Source organism: Buceros rhinoceros, unplaced genomic scaffold (genome assembly GCF_000710305.1).
Source record: "Buceros rhinoceros silvestris isolate BGI_N320 unplaced genomic scaffold, ASM71030v1 scaffold2280, whole genome shotgun sequence".
Taxonomy (NCBI): domain Eukaryota; kingdom Metazoa; phylum Chordata; class Aves; order Bucerotiformes; family Bucerotidae; genus Buceros; species Buceros rhinoceros.
The window spans coordinates 720-22,306 of record NW_010389979.1 but is presented as its reverse complement, the minus strand read 5'-3'; the positions used below and the strand labels follow the sequence as shown (position 1 = coordinate 22,306).

Sequence of the window (21,587 nt, the reverse complement as noted above, 5' to 3'; positions counted from 1 at the left end):
TCACGCAGTCATACGTGTTTGAACTTCTTTATGTTGAGTGCTAATTGACGTTTAATTTGTGTTTGTTTTTTCCCATGCCAGGCTAATGGCTGAGTGGCGATTTTCTCGGGGAGTTAGAGAACAAACCAAAGCTTTTCTTGATGGTTTTAATGAAGTTGTTCCTCTGCAGTGGCTGCACTATTTTGATGAAAAAGAGCTGGAGGTGAGGTTTTCTATTCAATATTTTTATCCTTTACAAAGGTAATGCGTAGGGAATGATTTAATTGATAGGTCAGCTTGAATTTCTCATCTGGAATGATGCATTTAATAGTTTCTAGAACATGAAGAATTTAATAGGAGCAGTGGGAGTAAATCATGGTGAAGAGCTGGTATCTATTGAATAGGTGTTTTGAGTTCAGCAGTTGGAAAATTTGGATTCCATCCTCAGTGTTAGAAGTTTCTGTGAAAGGATCAGAATACAAAGTTATAGCTTGATCCATTAGTCGTAGAAGACTTTTCCCTCTGTGGTTGATGGGTCAAATTAGCTTGTAACAGATGGCACAGAAGTTGATTCCAGTGTATAGTGATCTCTTGGTTTCACATACGTAGTCTGGGGTAGGTTCCAGGGATTTTACACTGAAGGACAGAAAGTTGGAGGAACCAACAACATTTGAAACCGAACTTTGCAGATCCTCCATATGTAATCCAAGGGCTGATAGCAGGAGTCACTTCCAGGCACCATGTTTAACCAACAATCAGCTTAACTTATGTTCGCTGTTGGGGTTTTGATTTGGAGCAGGGACAAAAGGCTCTGTAGTGCTATGCTTACTTATTTCTGTGACACCTGCCAAGGTTCCCTGTATATCATGACCAGCATTCTGAAAGCTCATGTTAAAGGGGAGTTTTTCCCGAGAAAGGACTTTGATCTATCTTAGTGTTCACTTTTCTGAGAGGCTCTGTCTTTAGCACTTTCAGCTCTCATTGCCTCCCATAACGAGTATTTGCAGACAGTACTTTGCAGTGTGTTTTAGCTGTACTAGTAGTAGCAGTAGCAGCAATATAATACTCGCTATCTTGGAATATGAGGCAAGGTTTTAATGGGAAAGGTAATATCCTTTTTAATATGAAATTCTATTTTGTGGGAAAGGTAGAATTTTTTATTATTAGTCGTAAGAAACTAAGTTTCTGATATGCAGGCCTTCTGACCACTTGACTCCTCTGAATTTTTTTATGTATTTATATAAACTTAGGATAAAATAAAATCTAGCTGCAGAGTAAAATGAAAATATTAGTCCTTTTTTGGAAGGAAGAACTTCCATTTTTGTTAGTGTGTCTCATACAAGAATTAACTCTTAATTTATGTGTGTAGATACGTATGTTGTCAAGTAATCATTCTCTTTTCTAGGTTATGCTCTGTGGTATGCAAGAAGTTGATTTAGCGGACTGGCAGAGGAACACTGTTTATCGTCATTATACAAGGAATAGCAAGCAAATCATATGGTTCTGGCAGGTTTGTTGATCAGTAAAATTTCCAGCTTACTTAGATTTGTTGTATTTCGTAACATAAACCACGTGGAGCAGAAAGATGCCATTGAATGAAGGTCTTCACTGCTTCCTTACTTTCTCATTTTGAGAGGAAGAAAGGAGGATGACTGGTTCCTGGGAAGCATACTTTTGGGTGGGAAATGGGAGATAGATGCCTGCATTACATTTGGATGGCTAGCTCATGAACACTTTTTCTGTGTCTTGACCTTACTGACGACACGATGATAGAGTTTTTTGTTTTCTTAGCAGTGATCTACCTTATGAGTGGTTTTACATGTGCTACCTCTGTACATCTGAAAATCATGTTAAATGTGCCACTGACTGGTTACAACTCACATTTTAATAAAGCTGGCTAAGAGTTATTTTCAGGAAAAAAAAATTCAACAATGATATATAGGCTCCCACTTTTTATGAGTATCTCTGGAGAAGTCACAGCTAGGCAGTTCTTGTCTTGTGATAAATCACCGTTTTATAGATACTTTTGACAAAGCTCCTATAAGAAAATGCGTTATTTCTTAGCTTATTTATATTGGCAGAATAATGCAAGATCTGATGGTATGATCTCTTTTTAAGAAGTTTGGTATTGAAAGAATCTTAACCAGGAGTTCAGGTAACTTCAGTACGGTTTCAACATTTATAGAGCATATTCACGTTGTTATCTGGGTTTTTCCGAGTCAGTGTTCTAGTTGCACTAGTGCCCCCTGTCTTACTGAGATGTTCTCCATCTCCTCTCGCTTTTCTTCCTCTTCCCTTACCCACTGAATTTCCTTACAAAGTGATGCAGCAGTTACAGATGGTGTTTCCTCTCACTGAGACTGCCCCGTGCAGGGAGTTCCACAGTCCTGAAACACCCAGAGCCCGTGGCTAGGCTATTGCTGTGTTTAATCAAAATGGCAATAGTCTTCATATAAAGCATTGGCATTATTTATATTTTAGTGCAGATTAAAATAGGTAAGGATTCTTCTTAATAGCTGTTCCCAGGCTTCACATTTTGACAGTCAACAGTGCATATAATCTGAAATCACTGTCTTCTCCCTCCACCCAACTTTGCTGAAATCAGGAAAGGTAAACTGTTCCCAGTGTGGTCTTTTTTTAAATGAAATTACACTTTTCCAACGGTCTTGTGGGGGTTTTTGTTTTTCTCCAGCTATGTTAAAAGTTTTTTATTCTGTATTTTTAATTTCTGTCCCTAGTTTGTAAAAGAAACAGACAATGAAGTTCGCATGCGACTTCTGCAGTTTGTCACGGGCACTTGCAGGTTACCACTGGGTGGATTTGCTGAACTTATGGGTAAGTAAAAGGTGACCAATACATTTATACTGTAACTGTTCCGTTTGCAAAAGAACCATACTGCAAGTATACAGAGAACAAGAACTACATGTACATCAGCTTGGTTCCAGAAGGGCTATGTCAGAAATCCCATGAATACATTTATAAATCATAGGAAATTAGCTTATTTCTGCAAGAATAATGTTCATATTCATGTAACGTTGAGTAGCACCTAATGAGCTTTGTTGTATCCGAATTGTTTCTTAAGTCGTGTCCATATCACACATGCGACTCGAAAGGAGCAGATTAAAGGTTTTTTTAATCATCTTTTCTAGGAAGTAATGGTCCTCAGAAATTCTGCATTGAAAAGGTTGGTAAGGAAACCTGGTTACCAAGAAGTCACACTTGGTGAGTTGTTACACGTAAACTTTCTGTACCTTTAGTGGTTCTCTCTTCTGGTCTTGCATTTACCAAATCAAATGAAGTCTAGTTTGAATTGATTCTCCATCTTCAGCTTCTTTGATTGTTCTGATGTGCCAGTATTGAAAACTTCTCTGGTTGCTCTGTTCCTAAATTGTGCTACCGCACTGTACACAGTTTGTCAGAATCTGATCTATCAAAAGTATGACACCATCCTTCTTGCCTAGAACTGAGATGTGTTTCCCTAATTCTTTATTTTGGAGAATATTACAAGACCGAACAAAAGTCACGTTAGTATTATGTACAGACAGTTATTAGATACACTTGCTGTGCAGTGAGATTATAAATGTACACTCATGAGAAAAAGTAGCGTCAAAGAAATCACAGCAGATGTTCAAAGCAAGGATTCTTAGCCAAGAATGCAAATACATTTTCCTGCCAGGCTTCAGCCTATTATTGTCTTGGCATTCCTCTGCTAAACTGGTGCTACAGGTGCACAGGTCCGTGTCCTGTATATACTGTGGGCAAACTGGACACATCTTCGTTTTATCAACACCATGACCATAATGTTCATCACACCTCTCAACTTCTTCACAGAATCCTCTGTTTTACCATTTTCTCCTCCGGTGCTGTTTTTTTAAATGACAGTTGTAAGAGTTAAACATCCCTCTTTGTCGAAGATAATTTTGGAGAAAACTTGGAAGGAAGCAGAATTTTGGCAGCAGCATTTTAGGGCAAAGTTCAGAGGGAAAGAAGTGCTGTATGCAGGCATGTGTAGGAAGGAGGAAAATCCAGCGTTTTCATGCTGGATTTGGAGATGCAACGAACCAGGATGGTATTAAACTTTGTGGTGAACATTTATTTTTCTGAGTATTGTAGTTCTCTGTATCTTGGGCTGTCTTCTAGTCTTCAAAAGTTCTGGTTTTTATCTGATGTCATTATAGTTGTCTGTTTCTTGAAGTATTTTTGTGAAACTCTGTTTTTACTGCTCATAGAAATGTCAAGGCAGTGAGATTGCACATACTGCTATTTCTTCATTTCTAATTGTTAGATCAGAACATTTTTAACTTCAGCTGCAGCAGTCAAGTTCTGTAATGTTCTACGTGGGATTTACATAAACTTAACCAAGTTTTGGTGTTTTTCTGCTCAGTTTTAATCGTTTGGATTTGCCACCATATAAAAGCTATGAACAACTGAAGGAGAAGCTGCTCTTTGCCATTGAAGAAACAGAGGGATTTGGTCAAGAGTAGAAGTGGCTCCTAGTCAAAAAGGAGATCCTGCATAATAGAAGGCCCAGCCAACTAAAATTGCACACTTAATTGTATATAAGCTTTTTGTTCTGTACAGTGATCTTTCTGGAACTCTAAAAGTATAATTGTTCTCTGTTCTTCCACAAAGATATGCAAAACAGTTCAGCCTTTTCTACTTTTATTTATTGCCCTTTCAAAAGACCGGAAAAACCCCTCATAAATTTTGAAAGCAGACAAGAGACTTATTTAAAATATATATAAAAATATAAATATATATACTAATAGGCTCTAGTTTTATAGAGCTTTAAGTGTACGAAAGTTGCAGCCATTTATAAGGGCCTGGATTTGCTTAATCTTGGCTTTATTATTCAAAAAAACGTTTAAACTGCTCTGTGTTCTCTCTTAAGAAACATCTCCAAGTTTGTTCTATTGCATGGCTGTTCTAAAAGGTGTTAAAGGCTTAGGCCAAACGTATCCTAAATATGTAGAAAGATGCTGCTTGTATTTGAGATGACAGAATGTGTTGTTCTGTCAGTTTAATTTTTTTAAATACGTAAATAGCTGATATATCCCTCTCCACTAATGTAGCCAAGGTCATGAATAAAGCCTTTACTACTTGCACAAGAGTCATGTACAATAAGATAAATGTGATTTAATGTTGAAAGGAATTGGTGCCACTGTTCTGACTTACTGTAGGAGCTGAACAGAGTATTTTAATTCATTTTGAGCAGCATTGAAATTTGTTTACATATTACCTTGGGTTATTACCACGAGGATGTTAGGTAATCTTCAAATTAAAAATAATAATAAAAGAGAAAATATTACACATTCTCTTCTTGGTCTGGTGTCTTACAGGTTAATGGGTTTTTCTGTTGTTATTTTGATTCCCTTCTCAATCCCTGATGTCCTTTCTACAACTCTGTAGAGTACATTAATGTAAACTGAGCTATAAGGGTATACAAAAGGTAATGTGAACTTTGTTCATTTCTATGTTCAGTTCCAGTTACTGGACCTAGTAAACCCAAATAAAATGGAAGTTACATAAGCTTTGCACAGATAAAAATATTCTTAATTATTAAATACTCTCATTTCTCTTAAGTTCTTACAGAAATTCAGATGTACCTGAATTAAGTAAGTATGTCTAAAACCTGTCATTCTTTTATGTAGGTCAAGTTTGTCCTAAGTGCACAGTGATATAAAGCCATTTTAAAATTAGTCCTGTTGGCATTGAGGGCATTTGCTGAACTGCAAAGATGTGTTTTTAAAAAAAAAAAAACAAAACAACCCCTGAAACTTAACACCTTATTCATGTGAATAATATTAAATGCTACTTTTAGCAAACCGTGCTTCCTTATTATTAAAAACTGTTTAAAATTACCATTTGTATTATGCTTTAAATATTAACTGTAAATTCCATTACATTTAACTTTTACAGAATTTTGTACACACATGAAAATGGTTTCTTAGAATATGATTAAAAACACTTCTGTAACGTATCATATTGCACTGTTAAAAGTGTACATGCAGAAAAAAAAGCTGTATCTGTTCATGTATCTTTCCAATACAGCACCTGAATTCTGACAATTTTATTTTTCTACATATTGGATTCTCTTGAGGCTTTGTATTCACATACACGGCTTCCTGTGGCACCGTTAACCTGTACACAGCTGTAGTAACACCGGTAGTGCAGCAGGCCCAAGAGACTGCTACCTTACATGAACTTTCTGTAAGAATTTCAGAAATTTCCACCACTGAGGGTTTTTTGTACACCAAGTATCTTCTGCAAAACCATCTTCAGAAGTATAGCAGTAAATTAATTTCAAGTGCAAATCCATTTAAATTATGAGTTACGCTAGTTAGAAAAGAGGAAGCTTAAAAAAAAAAAAAAAAGAAAGGCCAGGCAAAAGAAGTGTGTGTACCTTGCCTAAGAGTTGCGAGGGCTACATGTCAGAGTTGAACTTCATGAATTTGCACTAATGAATGACTTGGTGACCCACAACCCAACTGCTGAATTTTGTGAATCTGTGAGTAAGTGAACAAAATAATAATAATAAAGAAGACAGCACATCACAAGAATGTATTTGCTTTATTGTTTTGATAATTTTAGCTGTCTCATAAATGCACTTTTTCCTGTGGGTAAGGGTTAATAAGCAAGGAAGAAACCAAACCCAGTGGCCTTGTGTACATACATGTAATCTATTAATTGGTTTCCAGGGACTGAAAACAAAACACAACACACTGTTTATGTACTTGTGTGTGTGCACGCACGGTTACCTTCAGCTTTGTGGGAATTTCAGCAATACTGCATTGTAACTTCCTCATCCCATTTACATTCCCTGTAACTCGGCTGCACTTTAGGGGAGGGAGGAAGACAAGAGAGGGAACGCAGCAACGGCTGGACATCAGACGAGGGAAGCAGGGAGATACTACTACTTGAAGGAGCTGCTGTGCAGTTCATGGGTTGCGTGTTCCTTCCTTCCTGCAAGCACCTCAGCTGCTCCTATAAACACTCAACAGCCTTTATTTGTTACCAGGGTAGCCTTCCTCTTCGTGCAGACACTTTCCTCAGCAAAGGCACAGAAGGTGCCTCTTCCACAAAGCTGCTAGAAGCAGTTTTGTGTAAGGCGGATGATTTTGTAGCATATGAATGCAAAAAAGTCAAAGAATCTCTCGGGAACACTACACGTCATCCACCCCAGGACTCTGACATATCGAAACCTTCACTCTCATGCTCTACTAATAGAAAAGAATTGCTTGACCATAGTGGAGAAAACCATCTTTTAACTAGTTTTGTGATCTGAGGCTAGAATTAAAGCTCTAGATTGTCTCTTAGCTATGGATTTTTACTACTGACCTGGTACAGGCTTGGTTCATTAGTCTAAGCAATTTATGGCTTTCTTCATCTTCCCCCTGGAGATGGCAATATTCTTTTCCATTAAAGCAAACACTAGGTATCTATAGCCCATTTGTTCTACATTGTTAACACTTACCACGCGTAGTTGACTGCCTACCATTTTTTCATTATTTGGCCCTTTTTTTCTGTTGCATAGTCAATATATTTGGAAGTCTGTAAATATTTCCTATGCTTAATATCCAACTTAGGTTAATTTATTTTTCTGGTGGAAGTTCCAGCTAGAAGAGTAGCAAGAACAAGAAGAAAGTTTCAACTTTATCTCTACAAACAGAAGTCTATGTCCTTTGCAATCGTAGCTCCCTCCTAATGCACTGGAGTATGCTTTCCTCCTGCCATCACAGCCTAGGGGAAGGAGGGCATGTGTCCAGCAAACACTGTGCAGCCACTAAATCCTCAGAATTCACAGCCCCTTCAGGTGGTTCCTTGTGCAGCCTTAATCAGAAATCTGTGGGAGCATCTAATAATGTGAACGTGTATTTCTACACAGAAAGAGAATGCTTGGGAAAAATGGCAGGTTTCTACTTGTCATGGCTCCGTACCTTTTTTCTTTAAAGTTGTGCTACATACGTTTCATATTGTTCTTCATGCTGAACAGTGTCAACACTACATTAAAAATCTGCACAACCACTGTCCCAGCCTCTCCCCTCCAGTATCCACCTGGCTTGTCCATGAAGCCCTTTATTCCCGCATAAATCAACAGACAGGATCACATAATGGAACAGATGTTCTACTTGACAGTTTAACTCAAATGGGGTGGGGGTGGCACATTTAGGCTTCACTTTTATTATCAGCAAAGTAGTATTTGGGGTCTTTTTCCTATGCTGCTCAAACACGAGGCATTGAATTCCCATTATCTTGTTTCTTGTTATATAGAATTCAGCAACTCCAGAGCTTCTTTCTGAACCTGAAAGAAAAATATACTCGTAATAAAACAGTGCCATGGAGTTTTAGGCTCTTCTAGCAGAACTTACCATGCAAGCGCCCAAACATTTCACTACAGTTCTGTAAACTGAGAACCATCCTACAAGTAGTGAATTTTCTTCTGTAGTTCAGGTGTAGTTCAAGTGTAGTTCACACTTGAAATGTGTGGGAATAAAACCACTTAAGTCAATGCCTTCAGTGTAAGTCATTTACTACATAGAGTAAGTTTGTTTGTGTTGAATACGGATGATCAGCTCTTGATCTGCTGTAGTCCAATAGTAGCATGTAGCAAGTTGTCCTGTACATGACCATAACCAACCAACCTAGGGTTTCTGGACAGCAGCTAAGGGAGTGCAAGATGGCTGCTTCTGAGACTCCCTTTGCCTAGGAATTCTGGGTAAAATCTAATGAAAATCTGAATACGTCCTCTAACATCTATATTAAAAGAAAAAACCAAACCTCAGCAAAGATCCCGACAGGGCAAGCAGTGCAGACAATATAAGCCAGATACTGAGAGGTAACAAATGTTCAGAAAACCTACTTAGGCCTACCCCTGCCAAATGCAGAGACAGGAACTCCACTTTCTTTGCACAGGCCAAATTCCTTCTTAATGGACTACGGCATACAGGTCCCAGTGAATTCTGCATTTTACGCACGCACCCAGGGAATAGGGAAAGCCACCTCTTTCAGTTCTGCGCTACCCTTCCAGGAGATAAGGAAATAGGTGTTCCTACCAGGAGACGAAGCATGGCTGCAGCAGGCAAGTGGTTTAACAATATGGCTACTGCAAAAAAAGTCAGTACTGACTGCTTTTGGGTGGCTTCTAAAGAGGCAGGCTTTTGTGATCCCTAGTTTCACGTGTGCCTCCAGCTACTAGTACCTGTCAGAGGAATTGACCAATTTCCTACATACCTGAGCCCAGTACTCCTCTAGGCTATTAGACTCCTATATATTTCGTAAAGCACTGGAGAACAGAACCCTTACTCACATTTCTACTGAATGATGTCACTGAAGGAGATGATAACTTTTGGGAGAAATAGCTCGAGCCTTACTGGAGAGCCTTCAGGTTGAAAGCCCAGTAGTGTTTTTTCAGAGGTGTGAAGTGCAAAATCCTGCCAAGGTATTTCTTATAATTCAGACATTCAGAATGTCACAACACATTTGGATGTTTTCTGTAACAGTTAAAGCATCTCACACAATGCAAAATAAATTAGAGGTCAATCATAAGAAAAATCAATGGGAAGTCAGGCTTTGTTAGTCCTGAAGCTAACCGGATAGTTGATGACAGGTAACTGCAATTGCTGAGGTTTACACTAAATGCAGCATTAGGTCTGAACAAGTCTTAATGGATTACCCCTCCTGGAAGGTGGCAAGCATCCAAACCAGGATCCTTCTGAGAGGTTCCGAAGCATAATTAAGTGCCTCATGTCACCTCACAATGGAGGTTGGCTGTCAAATATACATTAATTCCATTTGTCTCAATTCAGACAGTCTGAATCTCTCCCTACGGGCCTGGGAAGGACGGCGATGTTCAGTTTTATGGATAAAGCAAGTATTTGATACATCCATGCTTTTTTCTTCCTCCCGTTCATGTGGGTTTTTTAGCTCTTCCAAAATATCATTTCTACCTTTCCAGTTTTAGCCATATGAAAAGTGAATCTGTGCTCACATAGACACAGGTTAGCTCAGGTATCTGCCTTAACTTCAAGAACACAGCTGAGAGTGGCTTGTTGTTAGTACTACAAAAACATCATGAAGAATAACAGTTCTTTATTACAAACAGAGTATTTCCAACCATTGTGTTCAGAGGCAGTTACCAACATAGAATTGTGTGTGTCTGGATGCGATCCTCTATTGCAGGTTTAGAACTACAATTTACTCTGAGTTAACTTTATAAAACATTCCCCTGCCACAATGGATCTCCTACCTGTTTGTCCTCCTCTGTGTGTGCCGGATAGTCCTTCGCTTTGCTTAACCACAGAAGAGCCATCTTTTTATTGTTTAACTTCAAGTATGTCTTCCCCAAAAAGAGCAAATTTTTGCTGTAGAAATTTGGGTCAGCTGTATAGAAACAGGAGAAAAGCTTTAAATACGAATGAGCAGCACATGATCACAGCCATGATGTGTGACTCCTTTAAATACTTACAGCCACATCCTTTAAATAGGATCTTTTCCTTCAGAAAAGATTAATAGTACTTTGGCTTTGGATCAGAAGGAAGCCAATGTAAAACTTTCACTGGCTAGATTTTGGCCTCACACAGTTACGTTAGCTAGCAGCTTGTTAGTTAATAGACTAAATGAAACTAGAATCCTCACAAAGAGCAAAGTGGTGAGCTTAATGCAAAACAGCTTTGCTTTGCAGATTCTGTGCTTTTCTGTACCTAGTAGGTGCAACAGGCAATGTGAACAGCTTAGCAAGTACAGGCACGTGTTCTAGCCTCAGACCACACACCTACAGATCTTGGCTTTTGCTGCACAGGAAGAAAACTTAAAACTGTTTGTACCCACATTTAACTTTTTTTAAAGAGAGATTTAAGAAGTTGCTTTTATAAACATGCTTTGGCTATCAATCACTGAAGAGCAGACTTGCCAACTGTCGATACCTGTAGAACAGGCTTTCTCTGCTGATCTAAGGTCAACATTCAAGATATATGGAGGGGTTTTGGGGACAGATTTTGAGATTACGTCCACCGTTCCAGTTCACAGATGCATTACTTGACACCCAGGGGAAGATACACAATGAATTTTTCCTTTTCATTTCACTGACAGAACTTTATACAACTCCTTCATAGCACATTGTCTTCCTTTATCTTTCAGCTAGTCAGTTTTGCTTATGGCTTCACTCCTGGAACATAACAGGTCCCTAATTTCTTTTACACATGAGCAGTTTCAGTGCCATTAGATTGGCATTCAAATCCAAATAGCTTCCGAAATAAAAAGTGTGCTTTCTCTGTTGTTCTGCTTAGAATATAGAAGACCTTTGAACTTTAGGAAAATGTAGAAACAGTGACATAAAATTCCTTTTTCGCTTGCTTCTTCCCCCTGCTTTCCACTTGAATGCCTTGTGGAAAACTACTTTGTTACTAATGGAGGTACAAATTTCAACAATACTAATTCTGAAAAAACCCTCATGTTACACTCCAAATGATGATGTTAAGCACGTAACATACTTCTGAGATTCTCTGATGAAACATTCCACTGAAACAGTCTAGTGTGCTGACTAGCACAACAGGCTGACATGTTTATCAGCAGACCGTATGCGGTTAAGATAATATCAAAAGCTAGGGGTTTATTCCAAATCATCATTCATAAAAGGTATTATTCTGTCAAAAAAAGTTATTAAGTATTACCCTCCTCTGCCATGTGGAAGTAACGCAGAGCCTGCAAAAGATGAGATTGTAGTCTTTACAATGGAGGAATAAACTGAACACAGCAGTTAAACTAAAGCCTTCCTGCAAAAGATGAGATTGTAGTCTTTACAATAGAGGAATAAACTGAACACAGGAGTTAAACTAAAGCCTGTCGCTGATGCTTAACAGATACAGGACTTCCTGTCCATGGTCTTATTAATTCAGCATGCTACTGATGGTTGTCATTCAATGCACAGTCAGATTTGACATCTCAACAGAACTAGTACTTACCCAGCTATTCCCCGGCCACTTCCTCCATAAGTACAGTACCTTGTATTTGTCCCTAGCAAACTGGATTTTTTCCAGTCTTCAACTTGACGAGATGATTTTGAATTTTATTTCTGTCTTTGAGCACGTCTGCTGTTTCCCCCAGACAATTCTCACATATAAATGTAATACATGAAACAAATCTTATGATTCAGCTCATTAATATTGACAAATACTTCAGGGAGAACTGAATCCTGCAGAGCACCAGTTACTGACCTCTCACTTGAGAATAAACCTTTATGAAATCCACACATATTTTTCAACAGCTTTCCCATTCTGCGCATCAGAAATTTCAGTCCATTCCTACTTGTCCTGACATTACTAGCTGAAGGGAAAATACTGTCAGAGAACTTGTGAAGGGTGGATCTATCTACAAAACAGACCTTGTACTAAAACCACCAAAGTCTCACTAGTGTGGCACTACAGGGATGAGTTTGCTTCTTCAGCCGCCTTAAGTGCTACAAAACTCAGTGCTGGGACTGGCATGATTCTGCCGTATTTGAATTCCTGGCTGACGCTTTGTATCCTTCGGAGAGTGTTTTTCAGCAAAACTTACAAGTTTGACATTCCATTAAAAAGTTTTATTTCTTTTTGAATCAGAGATTAAACTGCTTTCTGTGCCACAGCAAGCAGCCTTCTACAATTACTTGCTAGTGACTCCTGCCCACCCCCCACCTTAAAAGAATAAAACATAGTGGGCCAGTTATTGGTTGATCTAAACAAGCAAAGATTGTTTAAGATTGTAAAACTGTAAGAGCTACAGCAAGCTTTCCTATTACCAATTTAATTTTCAAGTTTCTATGTATGTACCAGTGTTTAAAGATGATGCATACTGTGTTGGATACCCTAGAAGACAGACATCTGGACAGTACATTTGAGGGTGTATGACCAGAAAAATTTTCATAGCAAAGATGAACAAAATTAGTTTCAATGGGAAAAAACCCATACCGTATGTAGCCAGGGGATGATAAGGTATTTTTCATGGTAAGCAACAAAACAAGCAGTTGCTTTTCACATTTAATATACAGAGAAACATTCCAATAGTCCTATCAAAGAAGTACACAGTGTATCACCCACCATATAAATCATCAGCACTAGATCTAGTACAGGTCACAGCAACAGATCACAACGGTAAATACAAACTAAGTTACATATAGCTTGTTATTTTCTACTGCATAAACTACATGAAATAATGTTCACTATTCTGTGTTAGCTACAGATGAAAAAAATTAAAGATGTTTAATGTTTTTAGATAGCCCCCACTCCCCTGTTATATTCTGATTTTACTGATGACAGCTGCAAACTGCTAAGTCTATGCTTATTCTGTAAGCAGAGGTCAGCTTTGTCAGGAAAATCAGTAAAAGCATTACAGCAGTTTTCTGGGCAGAACAATAAGCTGTGAAACATTTTTATATTGTACCTCTTGGAATGTGGAGGTTGGTGGCGTGGCAAATAGCGCTGCAGCTATTTTTCTTTGGTACCATGGCATTTCAGCAAAGGAGTAACACCTGAAGCAAGAGGAAACATTTGTATATACCCTTCACATTTTTCTTTTGATTTTGAGTAACATTCTCCTATCTTGGATGTCATAACTGTTGTTTCCAAGAGTCACAACAACTCCAGTCACACTACGAGTTTTGTGAGCAAGTACTTCAAACTGCACAACAAAACAAGATGTCTGAAGTCGCTGAGTAGTCCTGCTAAACAAGTTCTGGTCAGTCTTTTACTGGGAACTGCTATTACATTGGACGAAACCGGGGACAGTTATTAACTGTGAGACACCTTTTAAGCTTGAATGACTGTAACAATTTCTGTGTATTTGATATGGTTCTAATATAGTTGCAAAACCAGGGCACAACTGAGTAATGCCACTGCCTTACCTCAACACTATCCTGTTTTTCTCAATTATTAATACAAAGCAGATCTGCAGTTCATTCCTGAAAGACTCTCATCTACGAGAATAAAAACTAACCCAGGAATAAAACAACTGTTTTGGGCTAGGCCGTTCTACACTCTTTTCCTGTCTACTAAATAACAAAGGTAATCAGTCACCTATCTTAGAGATGCTAAAAGGATTAAACATTTGTTAAGTATTTAAAATATGTAGAACATTCCAGGTGTACATGTTAAAACGGCACTATTCGCTTTATTACCCTCCCTCAACGAACAATAAAAATATTATTCACTGTAGGAAACAGAATGTTCTATAGGACATGAAAAATAATTAAATGCAAATATGGCAGCGTTCAGTGGAGAGGGGGGCAAGACATGGAATACGCAGTTTGAGTTAAAATTTTGCCGTCAAATGTGCCTTATCAGAAATGCCAGTAAAAGACGTTCAGTGCAGGATAGACTAGAAAGAAAAAATACACAAGAATTGGCTGATACCAAATCCCATTTTCAGATGAAGATGCTCTGGGTATAAATATACTCATTGGATTATACAATATGGGAATATTTTACTGCCAAAAGCAGTAATAATCATCTCACATTTCTGATCAGCTTTTCTAATTTTTGTTAACGATGCGTTAAGTACTTTCCAGAACAAGATTCTTATCTCAAAACTGACCGTGAGGCTCATTTCAGTTGGTGGCATACAGTTCTGTTTAGACATTGCAGTTGTTGGGACACATGCAAATGAGTGGTGAATGCTGAAAAACCGAAGTAAACTTGTAAATTAATAAAAAACTCTGGAGCAGTAGATGGTAGTTTACGCTGATTCTCAAGAGTCCAGAAAAACACATAGAGAAAGTGGCTGTGGTTTTTAATATTATTTTTTTAAAGCTACAAATACACTGGCTTTATTTATTTTCAATGTCTCAATTTTACAGTAGATAACTCCTGTAAAACAATGTAGCAGCTTTGGTCTCCTTCAAACAAATAACCAGAGATGCCATCTGGAGTCTCCCACTAACACATAAGAGATGCTGCTGTCAACCCCGCCGCTTCCACAGACTACTGGTTAGTATGGACAGCTGCGTTTCAAGCCCCTTCGCCTCCTATGCAACAGTCATTTTTTGTACCAGTATCACTGACCAGTAAATTCAATTTCAGAGGTTTTTGTTAATGCATTTATAAGCTGCCTTTACTTAAATTTCAAAATACAGTATCATGACAAGTAATAACGGAAGTATTTTAGGAACACATCTCACATCTCACTCACAGCATTTCACTATACAGAGCTTGCATTAAGTTGCAGCCATCACTGAAGTTCAATGTAAATTGTGTTGAGTTTTGTCTCCATTCACAGCAATAGAACAAAATGAGTAGTACTCACAATCTCTGATGCCTTCAATGGAAATATACTTTGCAATATTAGTTTTTAGTAGTTCCATACAGTAAAACAAATAAATTGAATGAACAATTATCTTTCATCTTTTTGAACTGCATAAGAATTGACAGACTTTTTCAAGGCATGATGTCCTACACCCATTCAACAGGTTTTCATGTTTGCATCAACTAATTACCAGCCACTGAGTTATCCCAAGGATTCCTGCAATTCATGTAAGGCATTTTGTATTTTGGCATTTTTCTTCGCCACAAACTAACTTTTGTTTGAAAATACGTCTTACCAAATGCCTATAAGATGAATTGTTGTAGCATCTTTTGGATTCAGTTCAACAGCTCTCTAGTGAGGGGGAGAAAAAAAAAACCACATGAGATATAAAAAGCTGTTCTGCCCCATTTGGATTAAAATACATTAAAAAGTTATCCTACTGTTAATTAAATCAGATGAACAGTGTGTAGAATTTCAAGGTGATACAGTATTTATTCAGTCCACAACTAAATTGTCTCACCTGCACAAAACTGAAGACACTGACAGCTTTCTAAGGACTTCTGTTTAGCAAGTCATTAAGAGTTTCACATGAGACTTGGAGTGTTCAGATTTTGATACAATTTCTGCTGATGTAAAATTAGTAGTCCTTTATCTTCTCCAGTGTCTTTGTCCTTTGCTACTACGCAATCCACAGTTAAAAGGACAGCCACACCTCCATTTCTCAATAGCACAGTTACATCTACCTCGTCCTAAGAGGCATCAAAAGCATTTCAGCTATTTCAAGACTCCCTTCTTTAGTGCAGGAGAGAATTTGTACTCCTTGTTCCTGGAGAATTCAGGACTGCCACAGTAACCCGAAAGAGAAAGTGTCACCAGATTTGAGCAGAAGAACACTTGCAAGTCTTCACCCAAAAATAGTTCACAACTGTCACACAACCTACATATACAAAAAACTGTTTACATTACCTGGAAGTGCTCTTTGATAACAATGGCATTTCCAATTTTAGTCTTGATTCCTTCAAAATCTCCAACATCGCTAAGACAAATTCCATACCACTGTAATTGAAAGAATAAAATATATAATACAGCACTATATCTATTAGTAGTAAATTAAAAAAAAACAACCAACCACAGAACAGCTGCCATCACCACTAACAACAATGAGCAAGAAGTATTTGTTATGAACAGCTCAGGCAGCATCAGAGCAATCTGCTGGTCCACACGCGTAAGGAAATCTACATCCTCTTCCTATCCAAGATGCCAACACAATTGACTACACTTTGTTACCTCGCTGCCTGTCAGAGAAGCAGCACAAAAAAAAAAAAAAAAGAGCAGAATGAACCCAGAGTCTGAAGTATTTCCAGTGAAACTACAGAGCTACTACTGTGCACAGAAACAGCGTGCTGAATGTGGGCTGCATACAACATGTTTAAGGCTACATCAGAGAAGGTCGAGCTGATTACGTCAGCTGTAATCAACCTGAGCAGTCACATCTTTCTACAGTCCTGCAGACATTTAACCAGTTCCTGTGGCCTGTGAAAGCGTGACCTCAGATCTTCCAAAAAACTTAGGGAAAATTAGTGGTGTCACTTATTCTCAACTGAAAAGTTAAATTAAGTTTAAGTTTGCTGAAACAGCACAATGACATTTGTTCCAGTTTCTGCTGGCAGAAATCAAAGAACAGGATTTCAGTTAAGTTCTTTTGCTTGGCTCACCTTGTGTGCTGCAAAATTTGATTCATTTTTTTCAAGTGCCTTTTTTGCATACTCAAAGGCTTCATATGCCAGTTGTCTTTTCTCCTCTGCAGAAGTACTGCTAAGCTGAGCTAGATCTCGTGATGCCCGTGCCAGCCGCCATAACAACTCTGCGTCATCACTAGTTAGGAACAGAAACACCAACATTTTAAAGCAATAATGGAAACAAAGCAAGCAAAGGTCTCAACCCAGTCTTTCAAGTGGGCAATAAGACAACAGCAATTTATCAGTTATTGTACAGTATATACAACCACAAGGCAACGAGTTACAAATAGAAGCTTCCCTCCATTATAGACTGACTGACAATACCTTCATTCTGCCATTCTGGTCTGTGACGCAAACATAAGAGACTCTGTCTTCTCAAAAAAGATGCAGATTTAAAAAACCCAACAGTACCACTCAAAACATCAGAAGGAAAACGAAGCCTACTTTGTTCTTAGCTAGACAGTATTTTTTCCAGCATTCCACTGATTTTATATTAATGTTTGCTAGGAATGCTTAAAATATTAAACATATTTTCCCTGTAATTGTACCTAAACAATGGAATTCTTCCTAGAACAGTGAAAAGACATAGATTAGCCATACCACCACCACATAAAGCTGTACATTTCTGTATTCGTTTATAACACTGTATCCAATGGTGTATGGTATGTTATAGCCAAAGATAAGGGATTTTATGGTTTATGATTTTATTAATGCATTGCTTTGAATCACTGCTTGCACTTTACTTTTAGCTAACTACTTTATTTTGGCTTACTATTTTAATAGAAACTTTAATATTAAATTTAAGTTCAGGAAGCCTTTCAGAGGTTCTGCCTATCTGGCTATGAAACTCCTCTACTCCCACCCCAACAGGAATACTGAAGTCAAAACTACCAGAAAACTGAAGTATTAAGAAGCATACATGAGTGACTGCTAAACTTAAGAGTATCAATAAAAGTCAGGTTTGTTCTTGGCAGTAAAACTGAGTCACTGCTTACAGGGCAGCAATCCTGCTCTACTTGACACAGTGACACAGAACTAGCAGACTAATTTTTCAGCCAAGCTGCAAAAACATTAAGTACTCCTACTGAAATCATTACTCTTCATAGAACGATTAGTATTGTTATACACCTAGTAACAAGCTTACACCTTGCTTAGGACAAGCTTACACCTTCCCCTTACAGACTAGGGCCTTCATTTAGCTTCCCAGGCTTCGTACTTGCATCCAAGGGAAGAATGAGGGAAAAAACAAAACAAAAGAAAATAAAAAACAAACAAAGAAAACCGCACACACGAACTGAAAACTACTAAATGCAACTGAACAGTTGATTTCCTTCAGAAATTTTCTAGGAGTGAGATGCCTTGTCTCCTCCAAAGGAATGGACTCTTCAGTTTGCAATGCATTTTCTGTTTTTTCCTTAACCAGCTTGTTCCAAATCACTTATCAATAACATTTTGTGCAGTTAGGGCATAACTCATGTATGAGTAAAGAGCTTTTTTGTTCAGACTCAAATCCTAACAAGAGATAAACCAGAAAGAACAGCTGGTCAGCAATAAAAAAAAAAATGAAATGGTAACTCTGAAAAAATGTCCATACCTGAATTCTACTTACTTTGATCATTTAGTAATGCATAGACGCATTATGAGTTTTTGCATTATATTATAAAGGATTCTTAGAGTAACAAAACAAACAACCAAAACCCTCTCCTTTGCAGGACTGAAAAACTTGAGAGCTAACCCTCACCTTCCACAGCTACCAGTCCTTTCTTCATTCATTTTTTCATTAGAAGGAAAAAGATCAAGAGTTCTTCTTCCCCACTTTCATAAGGGTGAAAGCAACGTTCTCCAGCAAACCGCAATGAGAACATTAGTTGAAAAAACTGACACAGAAGAGCACATAAAAGAAGTCACAGTAATGTCTCAATGCAATCAAGTACCTATTTTTATGCTGAACCAGCAACTGATACAGCTTTTCAGTTTCTCCACTCCCATACAGGTAGTCTGCTTGCTCTATAACTTCTTCCACTGAAGAAGGAATTAACATCATGGAAACAGAAGAAAAAATTACGTGTAATTAGGACATGATAGCATAAAAAAAACTATGTTAGAGCAAGACAACCTAGCTGAAACACAAAGAGCAAACAAAGTAGTTCCTGTTTAGGCCACTATTCCAAACACCACGCACAGCAGGACTGAATGAGCTACATGTACAGTGAACAACAAGGAAGAGAAGCAGTGCTGAATACATGCCTCTCTCATGAGACTATGAACAACCTTCAGCAACAGTCTGGATGCCTAATGGATTAACATTCAAAAGTGTCTTCCTCAACACATCAGACTACTAGAAGCAATTTGTTGTCATCTGTGAAAATGGCAGGAAAAAAAAAAAGTATGAAAAATATGACCAGGAAAGCAAGTGCAGTAGAGAGCTGAGCATAGTATTAAAGTTCTCTAGTATAAGTACATAATTCAAATACAATAATAAAAATGAAAAAAAAAAATTTTTTTTAGAAAAATATTCTTTAATCTCAATATGGTTCCTTAGTTTTTTCAGAATATGACTGCAGATTGAGTGGGTGCCATGGTCTTACTCCACAAGCCAAAATGAAACATTACTCAAAGGTTTTCTAAACCAAGTCCTGAAGATTTTCACAAACATGACTCCAAAAATATAGTTCATCTACTAAAACTTCTATGTGTTCAAGATACTAAAAGCAAAAATAATTTTTTAAATTAGGATTGGCTTTCTAAAGTATCAATTTATGAACTAAGAAGCCATTGTTCTTATGATACTTGAATTCTTTTTCTAGAAAATACTTTAAAACACAACAGAGATGGGAGAGTATGATTTCTGGAACTGCCTGAATACAGCAATATATAAATAAATGTAACAGGTATATAGTATATAAACAGCATTCCAGAAAAGGAAATATCCACCAGCACACAATACTGGATTCTAACATGAGAACAGATGGAATTAAGAGGAAAAACACCCAAAGGGAAGCAGGTTGATAATTCTGGTGAAGTATATGACAGTACAGAAGAATGAACTCTGAGTTTACTCTCCTGCCAACATTAAAACGTGAAAAAATTACCTTGTCAGTCAAAAGTCTTGTCTAATTTCTCACACAACCTTCACCTATGCTTATTGTCTCTTTGGTATTACTCCTGAGTCCATGATCAGACTTCTAAGTCCAAACGTAAGCTCTATCCCCCTGCCCCTTCTTCATCGTGTTATTAATCTTTCTTTTTTCAAGTTATCTACTGAATATGGCAATCCTGTTTCACAGCAGCACAGTTTTACTTATAGAAGAAAGAAAAACATTGAAGGCTACTAAGCACAAAAGCCTCCTCTTCAGCTTAAAAAGATCCTAGAATATAAGCCATTAAAGATCAGGAGAGGAGTCTGGATAATTTTTAACCTGCCATCTCTAAATGCTTTCTATCAAACATTTCAAAGATAAGATAACAGTCTACCTGGACTTTGGATTTTAATGTCCAAGATTAGCCTGATGGTACATCTCCGATACTACCTTCATTGTTATGGCTGCTTGTAGAGACTCCCTGAACACTACTAACTCAAACTTCTGAATACAATTCCCATCAGGTGTTTCAAGTGTATTATTAAAAGTTTATTGCTTTAAGGGTATTTTTGAGGTATTTCTTTTTTACTCTTATTTTCTGTATCTACTACTTGTCTTGCCCAGAAAGCCCACTAACATTGCTTTTCTTGACAATGTAAATGCCAGGTTCAAGTAAGAGCACTATGAAAGACCAGAAGCAACTAAGCAGTGTTATTTATGTTTCTCATCGGAAATTTTCTTATCTGTGTAGTGAGTAGCTATCTTAAATCTCTTCACTGAATCTCCTTCTACTACAGCAAATGAACAGTTCCTTATCCGTTCAAAAGCCTACTGTCTGAATTTTTATTTCTATGAGCATAAACATCTAAGGTATCTCTCTGACACACAGAAACAGGTTATCTGGACTGACTGCTATCTAATCTACAGAGTAAGCACACATTTCAGCTAGGCTCATTCCTCATTCAGATAAACTTACTCTCAAAACCCCTTAATTTACCATGTGACAGACAATTTCTAAGTCTGCAACAACACTGCTTTTTAAGATAATTTTACTTCCAGTAGATTCAGACCTTCAGAAGGACCTTTTATCACTTGTTCTATACTTTTTTGGTAGATGAAGCATGGCTTTTCTTCCTCTTTTTCAGTATGACACAAATACAAGACATTTCTTAATTCTGTCTGAAATCCAATCTCAGTGTTGCTCAACTGGATTAAATGGAGGTAGCGCTGTGTTCATATCGAAAATCTGAACTAAGAATTCTAGACTTGATTAAGGCTTGGTCTGCATTCCTAACTGATCCATCTCTTTCTCAGTCAGAATTATTTAAAGCTTAGGCAACAGGTCAGGTAATATACACCTTGTGCACCTGTTATATCCCTGCCTGACAGGACGAACTACTAGATCTGCTTTCAGTGACACCTGAAAGAATTACTTGTTAAAACCCTACATCAACCCAAAAGCATACTGTCATGGAAACACACTGCATCCAGTTTTAATGGAGAAAATCAAAAGCAT

At 37.7% G+C, this 21,587-nt stretch overlaps 2 protein-coding genes across 2 annotated transcripts in view; one reads left to right on the top strand and one right to left on the bottom strand.

The window, feature by feature from the left end:
* Positions 1-5,285, top strand: part of WWP1 (WW domain containing E3 ubiquitin protein ligase 1) — a 34,778-nt gene extending 29,493 nt beyond the window's left edge. Inside the window, exons 19-23 of the mRNA XM_010135875.1 lie at positions 82-202; positions 1,385-1,489; positions 2,718-2,814; positions 3,129-3,201; positions 4,364-5,285. Of these exons, the coding sequence (XP_010134177.1) occupies positions 82-202; positions 1,385-1,489; positions 2,718-2,814; positions 3,129-3,201; positions 4,364-4,463 (496 nt within the window). The 3' untranslated portion in view covers positions 4,464-5,285. The remainder of the gene's footprint in view (positions 1-81; positions 203-1,384; positions 1,490-2,717; positions 2,815-3,128; positions 3,202-4,363) is intronic.
* A 2,870-nt stretch (positions 5,286-8,155) lies between these two features.
* RMDN1 (regulator of microtubule dynamics 1) overlaps positions 8,156-21,587 on the bottom strand; it is a gene marked incomplete at its 5' end in the record, with an annotated part of 13,718 nt that continues 286 nt past the window's right edge. The window contains 8 exons of the mRNA XM_010135887.1: positions 8,156-8,281; positions 10,226-10,359; positions 11,649-11,679; positions 13,396-13,483; positions 15,548-15,603; positions 16,219-16,308; positions 16,968-17,127; positions 18,926-19,013. Coding sequence (XP_010134189.1) covers positions 8,243-8,281; positions 10,226-10,359; positions 11,649-11,679; positions 13,396-13,483; positions 15,548-15,603; positions 16,219-16,308; positions 16,968-17,127; positions 18,926-19,013 — 686 coding nt within the window. The remainder of the gene's footprint in view (positions 8,282-10,225; positions 10,360-11,648; positions 11,680-13,395; positions 13,484-15,547; positions 15,604-16,218; positions 16,309-16,967; positions 17,128-18,925; positions 19,014-21,587) is intronic.